At 37.9% G+C, this 21,305-nt stretch overlaps 1 protein-coding gene across 1 annotated transcript; it reads right to left on the reverse strand.

The window, feature by feature from the left end:
• Positions 1–2,653: 2,653 nt before the first annotated feature.
• On the reverse strand, positions 2,654–3,338 carry LOC118843625 (CDGSH iron-sulfur domain-containing protein 1-like). The gene has a single exon (XM_036751344.1). The coding sequence runs from the start codon at positions 3,175–3,177 to the stop codon at positions 2,851–2,853; it is 327 nt and encodes a 108-aa protein (XP_036607239.1). The 5' UTR covers positions 3,178–3,338; the 3' UTR covers positions 2,654–2,850.
• Positions 3,339–21,305: the final 17,967 nt, after the last annotated feature.

Consider the following 21,305-nt stretch of genomic DNA (forward strand, 5'->3'; position numbering starts at 1 on the left):
GTCCAAAAGCCCTGGAAAAAGCAATATCCTTATACCCCAAGTCCCATTTCCATTCCTTCCCTCTAAGTCTTCACCCAGGGAATCAGTCCTTGGGAAGTTGCTTCCTGGCAATGGCTTTTGTCAGTCCTGCAGGCCCTGCCACCTTAGCAGCTACTGAAGAGCTGCAAAGCACGTTGTTACCGTGAAAATTCTTGGCTCAACAGCAGAAAAAGATAGAATTCAATAGCACAAATAGATATATAGTTTTTTAAAAATATTTTTGTATTTGTCTCTTTTAAAATTTGATTTCTATATTTTCTCTCTCCCTCTTACTCCTCTCCCACCCACTGAGAAGGCAAGAACTGTATCAATTATAACTGTGAAATCATGCAAAATGTAATTCCTTATTAGCCATGTTGCAAAAAAGCAAGATAAAAATTGAAAAAATATGTTTCAATGTGCATTCAGAACTCATCAATTCTTTCTCTGGAGGTAGATAGCATTTTTCATTATGAGTCCTTTGGAATTTTCTTGGGTCATTGTACTGATAAGAGTAGCTAAGTCTTTCAACATTGATCATCATTACAATATTGCTGTTACTATGAACAATGATCTTCTGGTTCTGCTCACTTCACTCTCTATCAGTTCATAGAGATCTTTCCAGGTCTTCCTGAAACCATTCCCCTAATCATTTCTTATAGCACAAGAATATTATATTACAATAATACCCAATATTTTGTTCGACTATTCTACAAATGATAAGCATGTGTTCAATTTCCAAAAAGAGTTGCTATTAATATTTTTGTGTGTGTATATATATATCCTTTTCTTTTATCTCCTTGGGATACAGATCTATTAGTGGAATTGCTGGGTCAAAAAGTATACGTGGTTTTATAGCCCTTTGGGCATAGTTCAAAATTGTTCTTCGGAATGGTTAGACCAGTTCACCACTCCACCAAAAGGGCATTAGTGTCCCTATTTTTCCTTATTTGCTCCAAAATTTATCATTTTCCTTTCCTATTATGTTAACCAATCTGATGGGTGTGAGATGGTACCTCGGAATAGAAACAGATACAGTCCTTACCAGTGGAAATAACATTAAAGAAGACACACTACAACTACTTTGCTCCAATACTTTAGGGACTTTAGAACCTTACAATCTGACCCACAATGAAGCCTTTTATATGTCTTGTCTCCTACAATTAGAATGTGAGCTCTTTGAGAGCAGGGACTCTCTTTTCAAATTTTCAATTGCTCAGCACAGTGCTTTGCACATGGTAAACACTTTAAAAATGCTGTTTCATTTACTTATCCATTCATACATACGTAAAGCAATTTCCCATAGCAACCTTGGAAGGTAAGCAGTAATAGAAATAAAAGAGAAAGGATTGATGTGAGAAATATTGAGGGTGTGCCATTGATAGAATTCATTATCTGATTGCATGAGAGGGTCAAGGGAGAGAATGGAGTTGAGGAGAACTACACGATTTTGAGCCTTGCTAGATGGAAGAATTAGGTAGGTAGAATTAGTTTCTTAGGGAAATGATGCCTGGTCTCAACACATTAAATTTGAGTTTTCAATATTCATACAGAGACATATGACAGGAAGCTGTAAGTGTGATGTCATAATTCAAAAAAAAGTTAAAAATAAAGATATAGGTCTGGGGTTCATCTACATGCAGATGATTTTGAGAAGCACAGGAGTCAATAAGATTGCAAAAGAAGAGAGTAAATATAATTAATATTAAAGATGAAACATTGAAATACATTTATATTAATCAGGTAGGAGAAAGATTGAAACAAAGAAGGAGATAGTGAAGTCAGAGATGTAAAAGGAAAAATGAAAGAGTACTGTGTCATGAAGGTCAAAGTATAAAAGCTTTCCAAGAGGAAAGCATGGTCACCTGTGTTACATGGACTTACTCTCGTTAAAGAAGGATGTCATCAAATTGATAAAGATTTTGAAAGAAATAGTCAGTTCTCAGCGTACTATTAGAAAACAGGGTCACTAATACATTTTTGGTGGACCTGTGAATTGATTTAACAGTTCTATATAATTTGGAATTATGAGAAAAGTCACTAAACTGTCATTTGACCCATTGAACTCACTACTAGGAATATACTCAGGTGGTAAAAGACAGAAATTTTGTATATAATAAATATCCACAGCTGACGTTTTTTGTTAGCAAAAACCTAAAAATAAAATAGAAACCCGTATATTATGGAATGGGTGAACAAAATTTTGTCATATGAATATAGTGGAATATTATTCTGTAGTTAAAAAACCCAATAATTCAGAAGAATTTCAAAGAAATTCTGAAATTCTAACATTTATGTATGCAGAACAAGGAAAGCGGAAACAGGAAATTTTAAAAAAATAAAACACTAAAATGGCACTGAACTTAGAATCATCATAATAAACAATATTGGTCCCAGAGCACTGGTGATAAAATTTTTGGAATATGCCTCCAAGAAGAGCTTTGCTTAACTTTTTCTTCATTAAAAAGAAGAGTACAATGGAGTTGAAGTGTATCAATAAATTCTTTTTTTTTTTTATTTTGAAAATAATTTAATATATTAACATCAACATACAGATCCAAGGATATCCTGTCATTATTTGAAATTTGAAGAAACCGATGAACACAATTCCTACAAGACAGAAGAACAACCCACAGGCCAGGAGGATTCTTTATAGTGAGTGTCACCATGGTGCTTGGACAAGTAGTAAGGCAGAGGGCACATAAATGAAAGCCTTAGCTTACAAGAAACCACACTGAGAACCCCGGGGGAAAGGAAATTGGACAGAATTAATATAATGCCTTGTAAAACAATCAGCAACATTAGGACAAATCAGTCTACACCGTCCACCGACTATGCCTCTTTCTTCTTGATGATCAGTGGTCCCACGTTGTCACCGGTTTCTTCGTTGTGCTTTGTGTGGGCACCATCGCAGAATGGGAACTTCTTGGACCTCCAACAGCGGCAGTACACGGCTTTTTCTCCCAAGTCTTCCATGTCAAATGCGTGGACAACCTTGGGGTTGTCTTTCTGGATGGTGAGGTTGACCATGGACCTGTATCGTTTTTCTTTCACCAAAAACCTTTTGTAAGCTAGGTAGCCCACCACGGCAGTGCCAGCAGCCAAGGCCACAGCAGCTATGCAGTCGGCTCGCACCGACAGGTTGGAATGCAGGCCCATGGCGGTGCCGCGCTCCGCGGGGAGGGTATGGGCGGAGGGAGAGGGGGTGCCGCCGCAGCCTCGTGCCGGTCGGCCCTCACGGCACACTGGGGCTCGCTCCGCCCGCCGCCCACGAACCCTGACGCTAGAGAGGCGACTCGAAGGCCAGCACTGTCGGCGGGCCGGAGAGCACTCGTATCAATAAATTCTTGATGTGAAAAATCAAACGGTATCATTAAAATGCAGAAAGAAAAGGAAATGGCAAGGTCATCTTCTGAAATTAAAGGAGACCTGTGATGGAGATGGAAACTTGAGGTGACTTGGAAATTTTAGACCTTTAACAATTTTTAAAACCTTCTAGGTAGTTAACTGCCTTGTATGACTCTGGATAGGGTTTTTTCTATGATTTGATAATACTCATGGCTCAACTCTCAAACTCTTCTGGAAAACAAACAACAACTAGGATTGTTCAAGACCAATTATGGTTGAGTCACATTATTTTCTGAGACATAATGGGACAATGGAAAGAGGTTTAGAGTTAGAGTCAGAAAACCTCAGTTAAAATCCTGGGTTTCTGTGACCTTGGTCAAGTCTTTTAGCATTTCTATTTCTGCTTCCTTATTTATAAAATGAGGAGGCTGAAACTAGATGACTTCTAAAATGCCCTCTCATTTTCAATCAATGAAACACAATTCAAACAATAAGAATAATAAGAGTTAAGGCTGGGCCAATTTCTCTGATAACCATGGTGACTCAACACTAAAGGTAGAGAGAATACTATAGCAGGAACCTCTGCCCACTGATACACTCACATGCACACACACACACAAACACACATTTACACATACATATACATATATGTGTTTGTATATATATGTATATACATTTCTGTTAATATTCATTTTCTTCAGCAGTTATGCCATGGCTACTATAAATATATTCATATAAAGATAATGTGGAAATATGCATGTTAACCAAAAACAGAGGATGTTGTGGCCAGAGAAAAGTCAAGACAGGAGGTAGTGTAGAAAATCCTTCAGGAAGAAAAGAGAGAAAAAGTTAGACAAAGTAATTGGATGTTCCTTCATAACTTCCACAATATTTCATGAGGGAAAGTTGTCTATTCTCATAGACAACAATAGCTATTGAGGTTTTAGGGGACATTATCTAATTGCTAATCAAAGACTGTTAGCTCAAATGTTATTTTGGAAAAATAAGAAGAGAAATAAGATGAAGAAGAAGAACAAGAGAAAGAAGAGAAAGAGGAAGAAGAAGGAAGAAGAGAAGGATAGAGAAGAAGAGGAGGAAGAGAAAAGGAGAAGAAAAAAGGGAAGAAGAAAAAAGATGGAGAGGAGGAAAAGGAGGAGGAGGAATAAAAAGAGAAGAGGAGGTAAAGGAAGAGGAAGAAGGGAAGGAGGAAGAAAATGAGAAAGAGAGGGAGGAAGGTGTAAATAAGTAAAAACTCTTTTGGGGCCTTCAGCAAATATAGAAAAAGAAATACTTACATCAGTTGTCATAGCCATTCAATGGCAAAATTGGTTCAGTAGCTACCAACAAGAATTACAGAAATTTGAATGTATCACTTCCAGCAAATATGGAGCAAGACCAACTTTACAGTAAATTGCAGTATGTACTATATTTATGTTTCTCCCAATGACAAGTATATATATCGACAAAGTACATGTTATAAAGGCAAGAGCCAAGCCCTTCTATAGTGCATCATCATACTTTTACAGAAGTAAGTTTGTCAAACCCACCCCAACCCAACATAGTTTGCTAGCAGACAAAGCACCCTGCCCATACTTCCAGGACCGGGTCCTTATTTTCAAATTCTTCTGTTTCACAGGATGTACTATCTTTAGCTCAGTGACATCAAGCTCAAATAGAAATGGGACCCGCTATACTATACATAAGGATCCCTGCAGGCTGAATATTGACATAGAAAACTTCATATTATTTGTTATTTATTATTTTTATTTTTTATTTGATTTATTTTGTTAAATACTTCCCAATCTCATTGTAATCTGGTTTGGGCCTCTGGAATATTTGTGGGATACATACTGCCATTCGCTCTACATTTGAAACCTCTGTTTTAGCCCATATCTCTCCATCTTATTGTATTCTAGAGCTGTGGCTCCAAATTGCAGAAGAGCTCTCTGGTTTTACATAGGGAGCTGGGAGGTTCCATTCATTTGATTTTGCTTTTTTTTTTTAACTCCACACAGGTTTTCTCCTGGAAACATCAAAATTTGCATTGTTTAGTTCTCCATTAAAAAGAACAGGTCCTCAATTTCCCAAACAAGAGCTCAAGCTAATAATCAGGAGATATAGGAAAGGTTTTATTTAAGTTGTCAGAAAAAAAAATAGAATACAAAAAAAGATTCGCATTTAAACTCCCAATAATTATAAATAAATCTTTTTTTTCTTTCCATTGAACTCCACTCCCATAAGGAGAGTTCTCTAGACTTAGAAAACTAACCTGTCCATAATACACTCCTCCCGGAATTCAGTCCTTCGAGCAGCTCCTGGGTCCCCAGTAGGAAAGGTGAACTGCTTGTATTTCCCCATTTTACCCATGAGCAACCAGCAAAAATTATGTTGCATAAGTGATAAAGGGACAATTGCCATTTTGACGATTAGCGATAACATGTTTCACAGCTTAGTCCTTACATTGAAGTTGTGGTGTTTTTGTTTTCCCTCAGTTGTCAAGAAGCACTCTGTTTCTAGTCTTTATCTTGTAACTCTCTTGAGGCTCTTGATCTTTCCAGAAAATGGAATAAACATTGTACTATCTTTCCATGAGAGTGGCAGAATTTCTTCCAGGAAATCTGGGTTATGATGAGACTTCAGGAATGCTAGCAGAGGGTGGGGGTAGGGAGAACATATGCATACACACTCATACATACATGTACACACATATATACACATATAGATGCATATATATGTATACACATAAATGCAAATATTTACATCTGTGTATGTATATGTGTGTATATCTATATCTATCTATATCTATCTATCTATCTGTCTGTCTATCTATCTATCATATCATTCTTTCAATTACCTTAAGATCTATTCTGTGGTGGGAATAAAAGCTGTACTTTCACTTCCCTGTGTATTGTTCTCTTGTATTCCAAAGAGTTAAAATATGTTCCCAATTCCTAATTGCTCAGCTCCCATAAGAGACTGCTCTCTGAAAAGAAAAGAAAAAAAAAACTTAAAAGGCGACAGTAGCAGTTTATTTGCATTAATTTGGAGCTCACCACCATTTGAAAGCCTAAGACATCAATGGCTACTGTGTGAATTTGTTGAAAGGATAACATAGGCAAGTACAACATCTGGCCTGTTTTCAGAAGCTGTCAAATAAAAGCTTCACTACCAGAAAGTCTCCTGGTGTGGAGTGTGTGTATGTGTGTGTGTGTGTGTGTGTGTGTGTGTGCGTGTATTGAAGTGGAGGTGAAAAAATATCCAGAAAATGGAGGAAGTAGGTTAGAATTGAATCAAGATAGGTAAGAGTTTTTGTATAAACTAATGCAATTTAGCACTGCTGTTGATGTTCTCGGTCCTTAGCACAATCCTTGGCACAGTGTAAGCAGATAATAAAATGTTCTATATATCTATCCATCTCTCTCTCTCTGTCTCTCTCTCTCTGTCTCACTCTTTGTCTCTCTGTCTATTTCTCTCTGTCTCTGTCTCTGTCTCTCTGTCTCTCTCCATTTACCTATTATCTCTCTATCAGTTTCTGCTGGCCAATAGATTAAAATGTATTTTATATATGAAGAACATTTGTGCTAGATGCACAGTTGAGAAATGGCATGAGGGCAGGCACTACCCTCTTTCTTGACATTCACCTGCTGCTAACTTCAGAAATATCAATTACTTTAATATAATGGAAGGGAAGGAAAGGAAAGAAAAATAGCAAAGGTGACAGAGAAAGAAAGGAGAACCAGGACAATGTAATACCCTGGAAAATAAGAGAGAAGAGATATCAGGGGAAACAGCAAGCAGGTTTATCAAAAAAGAGGTAAAGTAGAAATGAGAACTAAGATTGGTGGTTCATGCTAATGACTGAATGGTAAAAAAAAAAAAAAATCATTACAGATCAGAGACCACAGTATTCAAAGTTGGAAGAGACCACAGAGATCATCTAGTCCAATCTCCATATTTAACAGTTGAGAAAAATTGAAGAGATTATGCAAAGATTTTTACTCAGAATTTTGGATTTTAAATCCAGTGATTTTTCTATTACATTCTACTGGCTTAACTTTTTAGATATCTAGAATGGAATGTTGTATCTTTAGGTTGGGCATGGGGAAGGGCAGGACTGTTTTGAATTCAACTCAGCCAATGTTTAGAATCCTTTCTATGTGGAGCTTTGTACTGGGCACTGTGGCTGCAAACATTCAATGTGATATAGATGTTAGAGTAACCTGTCTTTGAGTTTGCAAACACATGGGGGATAAGACATGAGCACATATAAGCATATATACAAGGGCCATGTAACTCTTCTCTTGGAGTATCCCTTTAGTGATCCCAAAAGATCACTTTAGGGATTTCTGAATTCCTTTGCATCATCTTTCCAGATGAACCCTGAGAACTTTAGAACATGACTAGTTTTATATCAGAAATGGGGGCCTTACTCAAGACAGTGCTAGAGCAAGTTGATAGCAGCTTCGTTGATTGTTAAATCTTCAGTATGAGCATTTATACCTTGGAAATCAGTAATACTACAAATCAGGGCTTGAGTTTTTGTTTTGTTGATTGTCTAGAAAAAGTGAAGGAGGAAATGTAAAATGTTAATAATGCAAATTAAATTTAAAAAGGGGTCATATATACTTTTTTTTTCCAGAGAGCCAGTTGTTAAACATCTATTGGAACACCACAGTGATCAACAGTTTTGCAAACACTCTAGGTAAGAAGGCATCAAGAATAGAAAATTTTAGTTTTTTGTTTCTTTGTTTAGTTATTTTAACTCCTTTTATGCAATGAATAATGCAGAAAGAAAACATGGCTGGAGCCAGAGACCTGAATCTCTTTCTTTTTGATGAATCCTTTCACTTATGTTACTTCTCTAAGTGGGAAGTCAGAAGAGGAGAGGGCCACGTATTGCTCAGGTACTAGATCCCTCTTTTCCAGGTCCACTCCATACTGCTCCCAGAAACTTTCTCCAGCTTGACTGAGAAATGGAAAAGAACTATTTCTAACGTGTTAACCTGGCTATCCTTATATATAGGAACTTACAGGATTCCTTACGGAATCAAAATTTTCAGGACATCCAACCTGGGCAGTCTACTTTTGAGACATTTTACCACTGCCTTGTGGAGCCTGCTTGGTGGATTCCTTTTTCTATTGTGCCTCACTCCCAGAATGTCAATTCATGCAAGTGACAGAGAAGATACTACCCCACAGTAGGATCCTCCCCTGCCCCACCTCACAAGAACATACCCATGTCCTTGATTAACCAGCTCTACATTGATCTATAACTTCCCTCTGATTACCTTCTTTCATCCATTTGCTTCAAAATCTCCTCCCTGTGTCCATTCTCTCTAAATTTCTCAGGTACCAGTCGCCCCTAGGAGTTCCAACTTTCCCCTTTCCTGAGGTAAGACAAGTGATCTGCCATTGAAATAGAGTGCAAGTCTGCATCCTACTATGCTCCTCCTCCCAGAGAATCAAACTACAAAAATAAAACCTATAGCAAGCCAGCAACTGGACCCTGTATCTCTGATAGAAATTGCCTGCCTGTATTTAACTCACTGAATTCTGGAGACATTGTGAATTTATCCACTTTCCTTTCTTGTTCTTGCCTCTCCCCCATTGGTGTCTGGAAAACATTTCTTGCCTTTTACTTTCCTCTTAAGTCTTGTTTATTTGTTGTTTTTACTTTGATGATGGGTTTTATCTCCAGATGTGTGTGTGTGTGTGTGTGTGTGTGTGTGTGTGTGTATACTAATTTTTATTGAGTTCTAAGTGCTTGCTATAGAGGTGTGGCTGAAAAAGTAAACACTCTGACTGCCTATTGTCTTGCAAAGTTTTATCTAGGAAAAGAAGGTTGCTTTTTGTTCAAAAGTTAGAGGCAAACAAACAAACAAAAAGACTATCTTGAGACTAAGGCCCTGGAATTTATTGGCTTTAATTAATAATTGACATTAATTGTCCCCCAATATAATAGAAGGAAAGGAAAAAGAAAATTCACCTAAGCATTTCTCTTGAACTTAAAACAACAGCAGCAGCAGCAAAAACAAAACAAAATAAGCAAACAAACAAAGAAAAACCCACTGAGTTTATGTTGAGTCAACTAGTGAGACCTGGTTGCTTCAAATGAATACATGAATTTAAGGGAGTGAATGAATGAATGAATGGAAATAATTTGTCAAGAATTTACTATGTACAAAGCATTCTTCTATGTACTGAAAATACAAATATGAATTTGAAGCACCTCCTGATATCAAGGAACTTACATTCTAAAGGGAGAAAGGACACACATGTGGTATGGGTGGCCAGTGGAGTCAGTTTTGTTTGTAAAGTCACAGAGATGGTAAGAGGATCCATAGGACCAGTTATTTGAGTGCCCTTTTCAGATGCAATCAGGGTTTATTTGATGAGAGTTATCAGAGAAAGAGGTGATGGTAAGTGGGGTGGGGTGGAGCAGGGGTGAGAGGGGAAATGTATACATGTTGCTTTAAGGAAGAAAATGTCAAGGGTAAAAATGAAGCTGCATGGTTCCACGCCATGTAGAGCCTGGTGGTTTTTCTCCTTCCAGGAACTATCTCTGGTGGGCCTCTCAATGATTAATTTTCTTTTATGTTTAGCCTGATCCCAAGAATGATTACAGAATCCCTAATCAATGAAAGAGATTGAGGTGGATCCCTTAGGATATCATTAAGTGTAAACTTTAGGAAACCTTTTCTCTTCCCTCCTTTACTCCTGCTATTCATGCTTCTAAACTACGTTCCCTTTTAGTCAAGTGTTGGGTTATCAGGGTAGTTGAAATCTAGATTAATTATTACTCTTTGTAGTTCCCCAGGTTCCACTCCATTCCTTGCCACCCACATCCCCTTGTGTCTACTAACAGGCCACTCAGAGGGCAGACTCTAGGCTTAGGTACAATGCCTGGTAACAACCTTGGCTCCTTCTTTTTCATTTTTATTGAGAAATAGTAATTCACCAAGATGAAGCAGGCTATGATAAGTTGTGAAATAGATTACAGATCTCATTTCATTATCTTTTCTCCAAAACTTATTCCTCTCCTAAACTTTATACTTCCTATTGAAGGGACCATCATGGTCACCCAGGTTTGCACATTGGTGTCATTTTTGAGTCTCCACCCTCACTAACCCTACATACATTGCCTAATCTTGCCATTTTAATCTCCACATCATATTGGTTTTTCCCCTTCCTCTTACTCACACACCATTACCTTAGCTCAGTACTTTACTTTATCACCTCTTACCTGAATATTGCAATAGGTTCCAATTTAGTCTCTCTGCTTTGTCTTTCCTTACCCTAATCTATTATCTACATAGCTGTCTGTAATATCATTTAAGTTGGGTGTCTTTGATTGAGTCTTACTAGGTGCTAAACCCCAGGCCCAAGTCCCTATCTACTAGGTGCTAAGCCTATGTGGGTGTGAAGCCCTCAGGGTCCTCAGGGGAGTTGCTAAGACCAGAGCCAATAGTGGGAGCCTGAGTTCTGGTCTCTCAGACGACATTTGATGATGGCTAAAGAGTGTATAAAAAGAGAGAACAGAGCTATTTGCTTGGGGCTCTCACTCTTGACTGAGTGCTGATGTGGGGATTCTGGGTAGCTGTAGTTAAGAGCCCTCCAGCTTGTAAACCCAGATGTTCTGAGTTGTTAAACCCTGGTAACTGTGCATTGAGATTTGAATCAGACAAGGTCTGTCTCCAGATGTTTGTAATTTTTTTGTCTTTGCTTTGAAGTTCAGAGTGTTGGCTTTTTCCTCCGAACTAAGTGAATGATATTTGTATGTTCCATTAACTTAAGATTGTTAACCCCTTAACATTACTTTCCTTAGTAAAGCAGATCAAAAGAACTTGTGTTGGCAGCTGTTGGTGCATTTTACACCCCTACAGCAGCTGCTAGCCAAATCATTGCAACACTGTCTAAATGATTGTAGTAAATGCACCTGCGACCAAACTCTCCTCAATATATCTAATAGATCTGTATTTACTCTAAGATAGATTATTTCATCTTTATATCATCCATATTGACTTTATATTTTGTGTAAACTTTATGATTTACATGATATATGTTATGTTACACATAATTATATATTTTTTGGTGTAGCAGGATATATACGAACTTCAGAAGTAAATATATTTTTATATATTGCTTATTTATAAAAAAATTGATAAAGGTTCATAATGAAAACAAAAAGTTTAGGGATCATCAATGGTCTATGCAAATGCAATTACAAAGTAAGTTCCTAATCTAAAGCCACCCCCATCCCATCCCCATTGTTTTGTTCCTACTAGTTTGGGTCTTGTTGTAAATAGGAACCATACTTCCTGTTTTAGAGCCTCCATCCCTCTGCACGAAGCTAAAGACCTTCTCTGTTTCTGCTTGGGAGGTGGTAAAGAATTTATATAAATGGTCTCTATGTTCTCAGTGCCACCAAATTTCATATCCATTACCTTTAAGCATTTGAGTACTCTGAGGAATGTTCCATCTTCAAGGTACATAGAACATCCATAACTGGTCACCTGAGGCTCTGTATTGAGAGTTCAATCTATATTATTTCTGCACAACAACAAACTACCACTACTGTAACACATTCCAATTATCTTTTAAAGGCTTCCTCTCTAGGAAAGCTGGCTCTCTCCCTGGAAACAACTACAATTGTTGCGGAGAGGGGGGTGGGGATAACCTGAGGCTACAATGCTTATGCGGGAGGTCCTCTCATGGTTTGAGTCTATATTAAGTTGTCAACCAGAGTAGAGTGTTTTGTCTCTCTCTGTGTCTCTGTCTCTGTCTCTGTATATGTCTTTCTCTCTCTGTCTGTGTGTGTGTGTGTGTGTGTGTGTGTATGCGTGTGTGTGTGTATGCGTGTGTGTGTGTATCTTTAAGTGGGTGAGGATACTTCAACTGCCATGCAAGTCTATCTCAAATTCCTGTTGGGCATCTGTTAGGTCTTGCCTCACCTCTTTCCAGATCTCTCAGAAAGAGAAGAGAGAGAGAGAGAAAGAGAGAGAGAGAGACAGAGAGAGAGAGAGAGAGAGAGAGAGAGAGAGAGATTTAATGCATCTTCCATAGTTCATCCTTCCTCTCCTTCCTATAAGGAAATCATCTTGCTTAGTTACATCTTTGGGAGGGATTAAGTAGTCTCCAAGAACTTCCCTGTCTTGATATGTCTAGGGTTTTCTACAGTATCAGGAAACTTACACAAAATAGTGAATATGCTGTCATCTCTCCAGAACTAACTTTACTGTTGATGTATATGCCTCCAAGAGTTTACAGTAGTCTGTAAAATCCTTTCTTTTTTTAAAAAAAGTATTTTTTTAACAATTTTTTTCTCTTTAAATTTTGAGTTCCAATTTCTCTCCATCCCTCTCACCCCTCTCCTACTCTCTGAGGAGGGAAGGAAAATGATAGTAATTATAATGTGAAATCATGCAAAGCAGATTTCATATTATCCATATAGCAAAAACAAAAACAAAAAAGGGAGAAAATTATAATTTAATTTGCACCTAGAGATCATCACTTCACTCTTTGGAATCTGTCTACAATATTTCTGGGAGTTTTAATTTTAAATCTTTCAAGTGATGTTCAGCAGATTCTTTCATTTCTATTTTATTCTCTGGATCCAATATATCAGGGCAGTTTTCCTTAATAATTTCTTGAAATGATGTCTAGGTTCTTTTTTGATCATAACATAATCCAATAATTCTCAAATTATCTCACTTCAGTCTATTGTCTAGGTCAGTTGTTTTTCCACTGTGACATTTCACATTTTTTCTTCTATTTGTTTCACGTGTTTGACCTTATTTTATTGCTTCTTGTTGTCTTGTGTCCACTTGGCCAATTCTAAGTTCTAAGGATTTATTTTCTCCAGTGATCTTTTGTAACTCTTTTTTGATTTGTTCAATTCTGCTTTACAAGGAATTCTTTTCTTCAGTGACTTTTTTGTACCTTCTTTTCCATTTGGCCTATTCTGATTTTTTGGGAGTCATTCTCTTCAAATGAATTTTTGTTCTTCTTTTACCATTAGATGAATTCTGTTTCTTAATATGTTATTTTCTTCAGATTTCTGGGGCCTGTTTTTCCAAGCTGTTAATTTTCTTTTCATAATTTTCTTGCATCAATCTCATTTCTTTTCCCATTTTTCTACAACTCTTATCTCTCTCTCTCTCTCTCTCTCTCTCTCTCTCTAACTCTTCCAGGAATTCTTTCCAGGCTTGTGTCAAATTAGCATTTATTTTCCCTTTGAGGCTTTGCTTGTAGTTATTTTTACATTTTTGTCTTAGTTTATATTTTGATCTTTCCTGCCAATGTAGTAGATTCTTGTGGTACAGTTCTTTGGCTGTTATTGTTTTTGCTGTTGTTTCTTCATCTTCGTAGCTTATTTCTTGAGTTTGTACTTGACATTAAAGATGGGTTAAGGCTCACCTGGGATGGGGAAGCACTGTTCAAAGATTGAAGTTTCTCCATACTGCAATTTTCAAAGCTGGTTATGGGAGTCTGCAATATTGGTGCTTCCAAAGTGATATGGTCCAGTGAGTGGCATGGTCATTGATATCTTGATCTGCCTTCTTGTCTTCAGCCAGAAATGGCCCCTGCTTTCCTGTAGATATAAGTGCTAGAATTTCTCTTGGCCTTGGAACTGTGTCCAGGTCCCCCACTTCCCTGAAGCTAGAAGGGCTAGTACTTCATTCTGCCTTGAAACTGAGACCAGGACCCCTGCTTCCTTATGACCGACCATAAGTGCTCTCTTCTACCTTGAAACTGGGACCCAGAACTACTTATGGATACTAGAGTTAGTAATCAGTGCCAACTTCACCCAAGTGAGCAAAGGACCCCTTGAAATTTTTTTATGACCGGCTGTCTAGTTCCCCTATCACCTCTGAGCTGTGAGCTCTGGAACCTGCTGCTTCTGCAGCTATTGAAGGCCCACTATGGGTACTCCTGCACTGAGCTCTGGACCCATGCCCAATCTGATCTCTCTGACCTCTCTTGTGGATATCCTACCTTGTCTTAGCCTGGGAAATGTCTCAATCTGACTTTTTGTTGGCTCTGCTACTCCAAAATCTTATTTGAAGAGTTATTTGAAGTTGTTAGGAGCACAAAGTTGGGAGTGTTCAGCTGGGTCTAGGCCTATATTACACCATTTTTGATCCCTCCCATAATATCTTCTAAAGGTACCTTTGCCACAGTGATTATGGTCTCCTCAAATCCAATCTTTTGAAGCTTCTTATCCTTATCTCTCTACTAGCACTCTGTTAATTGGGTAGCTACAATGGCTTAAGCCCAAATTTAATATTTCTCCATAGTGCAGAGCTAACTGGGCTCATACTTATCTTGACACTCATAATAGTATTCTAAAGACCAATCTACTGCTAATACAAAAACTATGTGCCCACAAAATGTAAAAAACCTTTTTATCAGAAGCTCTGTCTTGACAAAAAGAGCCCAAGCTACTTTGAAAAAATCTACTTCCTCTAGTTTCCCCTTACAAACCTAGTAAATTCAGTATACTTTAGCACTAGGACCTAAAAGGAAGGCAGTCCATGTGTAAGCACTCAGACTAAAAAAGTATCAAACAGAATAATTTTCATTTAGATAATAAGAACATAGACTATCTAAGGGCATAGAGAACTCTGTGTCCACGTACCACTACTGGTGACCCCTCTGATTTACAGTACTATCCTGAGAAAGGCTATAGGAAAGAGGGTGAACAATTCTTGCTATTCTGATAACTCTTGTTTCCTCTGGTGTAAGTCTCCATATCTTTAGATCCCTCATGAACCAGATCCTTATGGGACTTTGCATTTATATTTGGCCCTGTGTGGCTTCAAGGGTCTCTCTTTTTCTGACCCTGAGCAGTTCCTGGTAACTATCTCTGTCCTTACAGGGTTCTGACAGAAAATATGAGTCCACTCTATATGCATGCACCTGAGAATTCCTGTACATGGAAGTGGTGGGAGAGAGAGAATTCCCCTAAGTACTTGTGTCTATGGCAATGACTGAACCTGATAATAGGCTAGGCCTCGGTACAGATAAAAATGTTGCACATATAAAATCTCAGGATCCTCATCTTACCTCTCACTCTCATAGATGAGGTGGATTTTCAAATCTACTCTTTAGGTTTCACTCCCTCTTAGAGTTCTAGGGGTACTGCCAGGGGATCAGGGGTGATTCTCTAATGCCTTTAACTCTAGGCCCACAAGGTAAGCTTTCTCCAACAAAAATTACCAGTTGAGAATCATTTTAGACAGCAAGCCTTAAGTAGCTTTTAGAAATGGATATTTACTAAGGTTGTAGCAAAAAGACATTTGATATAAAATATCTTCCTAAATGTCTGTGTTATAGTCTTCCAAAAGTCTGCACAGAATTCAAGGGAAAAATGAGAACTTGTAAATGGGTAGCACACTACTCAAGGTTACTGGAACTTTTTTTTTAACTCACATTTGAAGGATGTTTAAGAAGTACTTTATAAACATTGGGGATCTACATTCGTCTTGATTCTTGGCTTCTGATGCAGACTCTGACACCAATGGATTTGGGGTTACAGTTTAGGCTAATGATAGGAAGACAGACAGTCTAACATTCTGTAGACCTTTTGAAACTAAATGGTTATTTTCCATCCTTATCTCTCAGTCAATCTTCAGAGAGATTCTTTATATGCACTATAAATCTACAAGGTTGAATTTCTGGAAATTCAATCCTTACAAACTCAGATTAATAGTTCATAGAAGATCACAAGGCTTGATCAACTTTCCTCAGCTTATTGGAAGACATTCCCTAAATATTGTCAATTCACTTCAAGAAATGGATGTCATAGAACTATATTTAAGTCTAAAGTCTTTGAATTAAATAATCAAGATATGTTCTCACCTAGGTAAGGTATCAGAGATAAAATTTGAGGGAATAGGTAAAACCCTGATCCTTATATGTTATTATTGTCATGATTGTGAATGCTGACAGTCATTCTGGCAAGGCTTAGATCAGCTGATTTGCAAGGGAGGTATAAGTCACTAAAGACCCTAAGGGTTATATTTCTTTCCATGTTGAAAAAAGAAACAGCTGTCTTTGTATCAAAACTGGATGGCAGACTTTTCCTACTGTAACAAGAATGTAAATCTTCTGGAGAAGGAAAAATGTTAATTACTGAATTCAATTATAAACTGTTCCACACAGAAGTATCCTGAGATAACTTAGTACAAGGCACAGGGAAAGGCAACCAACAAAAGATGGTGAACCTCCCCAAGACCCTAAACAACTATCCAAATTTTGAGACTATGGATTGTTGCCAAACACTCTCCAAGAGATTTGCTGAGAATAGCAAATTTTAAAACTGAGGGGTGGGGAGAACATAAAGGTGGGGCTCCATTAGTTATTCCAACCACTAAAAAGTAATTGCTTTTGTTAAGAATGAACACTTCTTGGTTGAATCAATTGAAACCAAATGTGAACAGGGTCTGCAGAACTTTTTGAATTGTATCAAAGCTATTGTGTGAGAGACTTTATCATATCCCAAAGAATTTAAATAAAGGTATGATGCTATTTCAGAACCAGAGGGAGAAATTCTGACTATCTCTTTTTGAGTGGTTGGTGGAAGCAAACAATCTCATTACACCTGTGAGGAACAAAAGTATGAATGAACTTTGGCAGAGAAGGATGATGTTGAGGGGGATTATTGGCACTGTGGAATCTTTGAGCAGAATATTCAATCTGAGGGAAATCCTAAGGAAAGCTATTACTGCTGTTATTTTTTTTTTGGTTTATTTTACAATTTTGTTTCCTGGTGGCTTTCTGTCCACAGACAAAATTATATAATCTGATGCTACATTATCTAAATGTATGTAGTAAAATGAATTTTGCCCCAATCACAATGAAGCCAGAGATAAACTAGATGTAGACACAAAAATAAAATTTGACAGAAAGCCCATTTCTGCCAAAATGTAAGTAATTTTACTTAAGTGGTAGGCTAAGAGTTATTTTATTAGCACTTAAAACTTTTCATACAAAATAAACTCCCTAAAGCCAAAGAAGAAGGAACTACTTGGACCTCAAGGACCTGTCTATCTATCTATCTACACACACATACATATGTATGTATGTGTATGCCTGTACTACATACACACACACTATTCATTTAAATGAAGGAATTATCATAATGGTGTTATATAGATGTTATAGGGACGAAGCAGAGATCCTGACAAAATGCTCTGGTAAAATTTTATAGATCACTTTCAGCTGATATATTAAGAAAGGTTTTATGGAGAAAGGAGCACCTGAGTTGGGCCAAGGAAGAAGAGAATGCCTTCAACAAGTAGAGTTGTGGAAGAAGTTTCTTCTGGAGGAAGAGTTAAGATGGTGGAGTAAAGGCAGGTTCTTGCCTGAGGTCTTCCCCAACCATTCCAAATGCATTTAAAAATGATTATAAACACATTCTAGAGCAGCAGAACCTACAAAAAGGTGAAGGGAAATAAATCTCCAACCCACGGCAACTTTTAAGGTATAATGTTAATGGGATGTAAGATCTTCCTGGCTCATTGATAGGCCTCACATAGAGCCCATTAAGGGAAGCTTGCTTAGGAGAAGCTTACTTGTAGGAAGGCTTTCACACCTTTTGCTAATTTCTAATTAGGCACTGAGTCACAAGGGTTGTGATGCCTTCTGGCTCTGAGAAGTATATCTATACTGAGTCGGTATTTTGTTTTGGGGGCTTGCTTATCGGAAGGATCTTGTGATTCCCTGTCAAGACTCTGAGTGGCCATATGTTCAGAACTCAGTGACTGCTCAGAAGTAAATGCTTAATTGATCCAGGGAGGTACATAAAGGGCATAGCAATATTGCTTTGATTCATAGTAGAGTCCTGTCTGTTGGTCTTTATCTCTCTGCTTGTATTTTCTCCATTCGTATTTTCTCTGAAGTTCTGGTGCTGACTTTCCTCTGAACTGGTGAATGTAATTAAAGAAGATTGTTGACCCTTTAAGCAGCTATCTATCCAAGTAAGGTAGATCTAAGAACCTGTACTAGCAGCCATCCTGCATATGCTGGTGTAGCTACTATTACAGAAAGTTGGCAGGAAATCAGAGTGAGAGAGGAACACAGTCCAGCACAGGCCAAATCAACGTAGACTGGGCCTCAGCAAATTGAGAGCAGACCTCAGGAGGACTGAATCAGTGGCAGCAGTGGTGGTTTCCAAATCTCTTAGCCCACAGCCACCAAAGCCAACTTGGAAGGGTCAGCCAGAGGGTCTGTCTCATCTAGGTGAGAGTAGAGCACAGTTCAGTGCAGGCCACCCCAGCACAACACTGGGCCGACCAAATTAGGAGTAGCCCTGGGAGTGACTGAATCATCACCATCAGCAGCAGCTGCTTCTGGAGCTCTCAGTTCATAGAAGATAAGGGAGTTGAACAACTTGTCTGAAGAACATTACAGGGTCTTTTTGCTAGCACTGAGGCAGGACTCTGTTGCTTTGCCCATACTCAGGTCTGGGTCCCAGTCCTGGGTGGCAGTCTGAGGGCAAGGAGGAAAATGAGCATAGCAGAGCTTGCAGCCACAGTGGAAGGGGGCCACTCTTCACAGTTCCAGGGCAGAAAAGAGTGCTCGTGATTGCTCATGGACCAGAGCACAGGCCAGGAGAGAAGTAATCACTTCTCCTTATCATACCACCTTGGAAGAACTTAAAACTTACTGTTCCCTAAAAGTATCTCTGAAAACAGCTGCAAAAAACACCTGAAGCTTGGGACAGTACACCCTCCACACTGGAAGAAGAGCCCTACTTTAACTAACCGTTTAAAGTTAGGCAATGGGCTGGGGAAAAGAGCAAACAACAGAAAAAGACTGGCTTTAGAAAGTTACTATGTTGACAAGGAAGATCAAAACACACACTTAGAAGAAGACAACAAAGTCATAGCTCCTACATCCAAAGCCTCAAGAAAAAAAAAAATATGAATTGGTCTCAGCCCATGGAAGAGCTCAAAAAGGATTTTGAAAATCAGGTAAGTGAAGTAGAGGAAAAATTGGGAAGAGAAATGAGAATGATGCAAGAAAGCCATGAGAAAAGATTCAACAGCTTGGTGAAAGAGAAACACACACACAAACACACACACACACACACACACACACACACACACACAAACAGCTTGTTAAAAGAGAAACACACATACACACACACACACACACACACACTACTGAAAAAAAAAACAACACCTTAAAAACCAGACTACTCAAATGGTAAAAAAAGGTCCAAAAACCAATGAGGAGAAGAATCCCTTAAAAAGCAGAACTGTCCAAATGGAAAAGTAAGTTCAAAAGCTCATTGAAGAAAATGATTCCTTAAAAAAAACTCAAATAGAATATAATGACTTTACGGGAAATCATTAAACAATAAAACAAAACCAAAAGAATGAAAACATAGAAGACAACGTGAAATACACTCATTGGAAAAACAACTAACCTGGACAATTGATCCAGCAAAGATAATTTTTAAATTTTTAGATCACCTGAAAGCCATGATCAAAAAAAGAATGTAGACATCATCTTTCAAGAAATTATGAAGGAAAGCTGCTCCAATATTCTAGAAACAGAGGGTAAAATAGAAATTGAAAGAATCCACAAATCATCTCCTGAAAGAGATCTGAACATGAAAACTCCCAGGAATATAACGTAATAGCCAAATTCCAAATTCCCAAGTCAGGGAGAAAAAATTGTAAACAGATAGAAAGAAACAATTCCAGTATGGTAGTGCCATGGTCAGGATAACATAAGACTTAGCAGCTTCCATATTAAAGGAGCAAAGGCTTGGAATATCATATTCCAGAGGGCAAAGGAGCTAGGATTACAATCAAGAATCACCTACCCAGCAAAACAGAATATAATCCTTAGGGGGGAAAATGGATTTTCAATGAGATAGAGGACTTTCAAGCATTGTTGATGAAAAGACCAGAGCTGAATAGAAAGTTTGACTTTTGCATACAAGACTCAAGAAAAGAATAGAAAGATTAAACAGCAACAGAAAAACATAAAAGCCTTAATAAGATTTAACCATTTAAATTCATACATGGGAAGATGATATTTGTAACTCATAAGCCCTTTCTTATTATTAGGGTAGTTAGATGGAGTATCTATAGATAGGGGGCACAAGTCTATATGAAGGGATTATACCTAAAAAATAAAATTAAGTAGTGAGAGAGGAATATGCTGGGAGAAAGTGAAAGAGAGATGTAGAATGGAGTAAATTATCTCACGTAAAAGGGGAAAGAAAATCTCTTACGGTGGAGGGAAAGGAGGAGGACAAGAGGGAGAGTGAGTGAACCTTACTCTCATCAATATTGACTCAGAGATGGAATAACATACATACTCAATTGGGTATAGCAACCTATCTTACACTATGGGAAAGCAGGAGGTAAAGGGGATAAGAGAAAATAGGAGATGGTAAAAGTGGGGTACAACTTGGGGGAAGGAGTAGTTTGAAGAAAAACACTTTTGAGGAGGGACAGGGTGAAAGGAGAGAGAATAGAATTAACTGGAGTGGGGGGAATATGATGGAGGGAAATACAGTTAGCAATAGTAACTGGGAAAAAAATTTGAAACAAGTTTCTCTCATAGAGGCTTCATTTCTCTAACATATAGGAGAATTTGTCAAATTTTTAAAAATAAGAGCCATTTCTCAACTGATAAATGATCAAAAGATATGAACAGTTTTCAGATAAAGTAATCAAAGCTATATATAGCCATATGAAAAAATGCTTTAACTCACTATTGAATGGAGAAGTGCTAATTAAAACAATTCTGAGGTGCTACCTCATGCCTATCAGATTGTCTAATAGGACAGATAAGGTAAATGACACATGCTGGAGGTTATATGGGAAAAATGAGACATTAATGCATTGTTGGTGGAGCTGTGAACTGATTCTTTAGAGCAATTTGCAACTGTGCCCAAGGGCTATAAAACCATGCAT

This window comes from Trichosurus vulpecula, chromosome 3 (assembly GCF_011100635.1).
Source record: "Trichosurus vulpecula isolate mTriVul1 chromosome 3, mTriVul1.pri, whole genome shotgun sequence".
Taxonomy (NCBI): domain Eukaryota; kingdom Metazoa; phylum Chordata; class Mammalia; order Diprotodontia; family Phalangeridae; genus Trichosurus; species Trichosurus vulpecula.